General features: G+C 59.7%; 1 protein-coding gene across 1 annotated transcript in view; it reads right to left on the bottom strand.

The window, feature by feature from the left end:
- LOC105541751 overlaps positions 1-531 on the bottom strand; it is a 15215-nt gene that overhangs the window by 6147 nt on the left and 8537 nt on the right. Inside the window, 1 exon segment of the mRNA XM_011982914.1 lies at positions 186-273. Coding sequence (XP_011838304.1) covers positions 186-273 — 88 coding nt within the window.

Raw genomic sequence — 531 nt, 5'->3', positions numbered from 1 at the left:
TTAAAAATTAGCACTGAAGCAGGGTCTTAAGTCAGAGCAGGCAGGGCTCCCCTGCAGGCAAGCAAACCACAGCCTCAGCCCAGTGATTAGGCAGCCGCCTCCGTGGAAGGGTCCCAGACCTGCCTGTGATCCCTCACCCTGCAGTCTGAGTAATTCCTGAGTGACAACGATCCACACTCCCTCACCCGTGCGGATGCTGCCGGGAGAGCCTTTGCCAGGCCTCCACAGCTGGGTCTTCCCAAATCCGCCTTCCACGGCTCGTTCCATCCTGTCCTGGGGGCAGTGGGGGAGGGACAGACCAGGCTCTCACCCCTCAACCTGCCTGCTCCCCCTCATTCACTCATTTGCTCTTTCATTCCCTCATCCCACTGCTATTGCTTCTGGAGCGCAGAGCTGGCCATGTGGTGGGCTGGGAGCGACAGACAAACCCATGCATGTGTTCTGGGCCCCGCGTGATCCCAGGTTCTCTGATGGACACTGGGGTGCCCGAGAGAGGCTGTATGTGCTGTGGACAGAGGTGTCTGCCCCCTA

Source organism: Mandrillus leucophaeus, unplaced genomic scaffold (genome assembly GCF_000951045.1).
Source record: "Mandrillus leucophaeus isolate KB7577 unplaced genomic scaffold, Mleu.le_1.0 Scaffold244, whole genome shotgun sequence".
NCBI lineage: Eukaryota > Metazoa > Chordata > Mammalia > Primates > Cercopithecidae > Mandrillus > Mandrillus leucophaeus.
The sequence above is the reverse complement of the archived record's forward strand: the minus strand, read 5'-3'. Positions and strand labels throughout refer to the sequence as shown.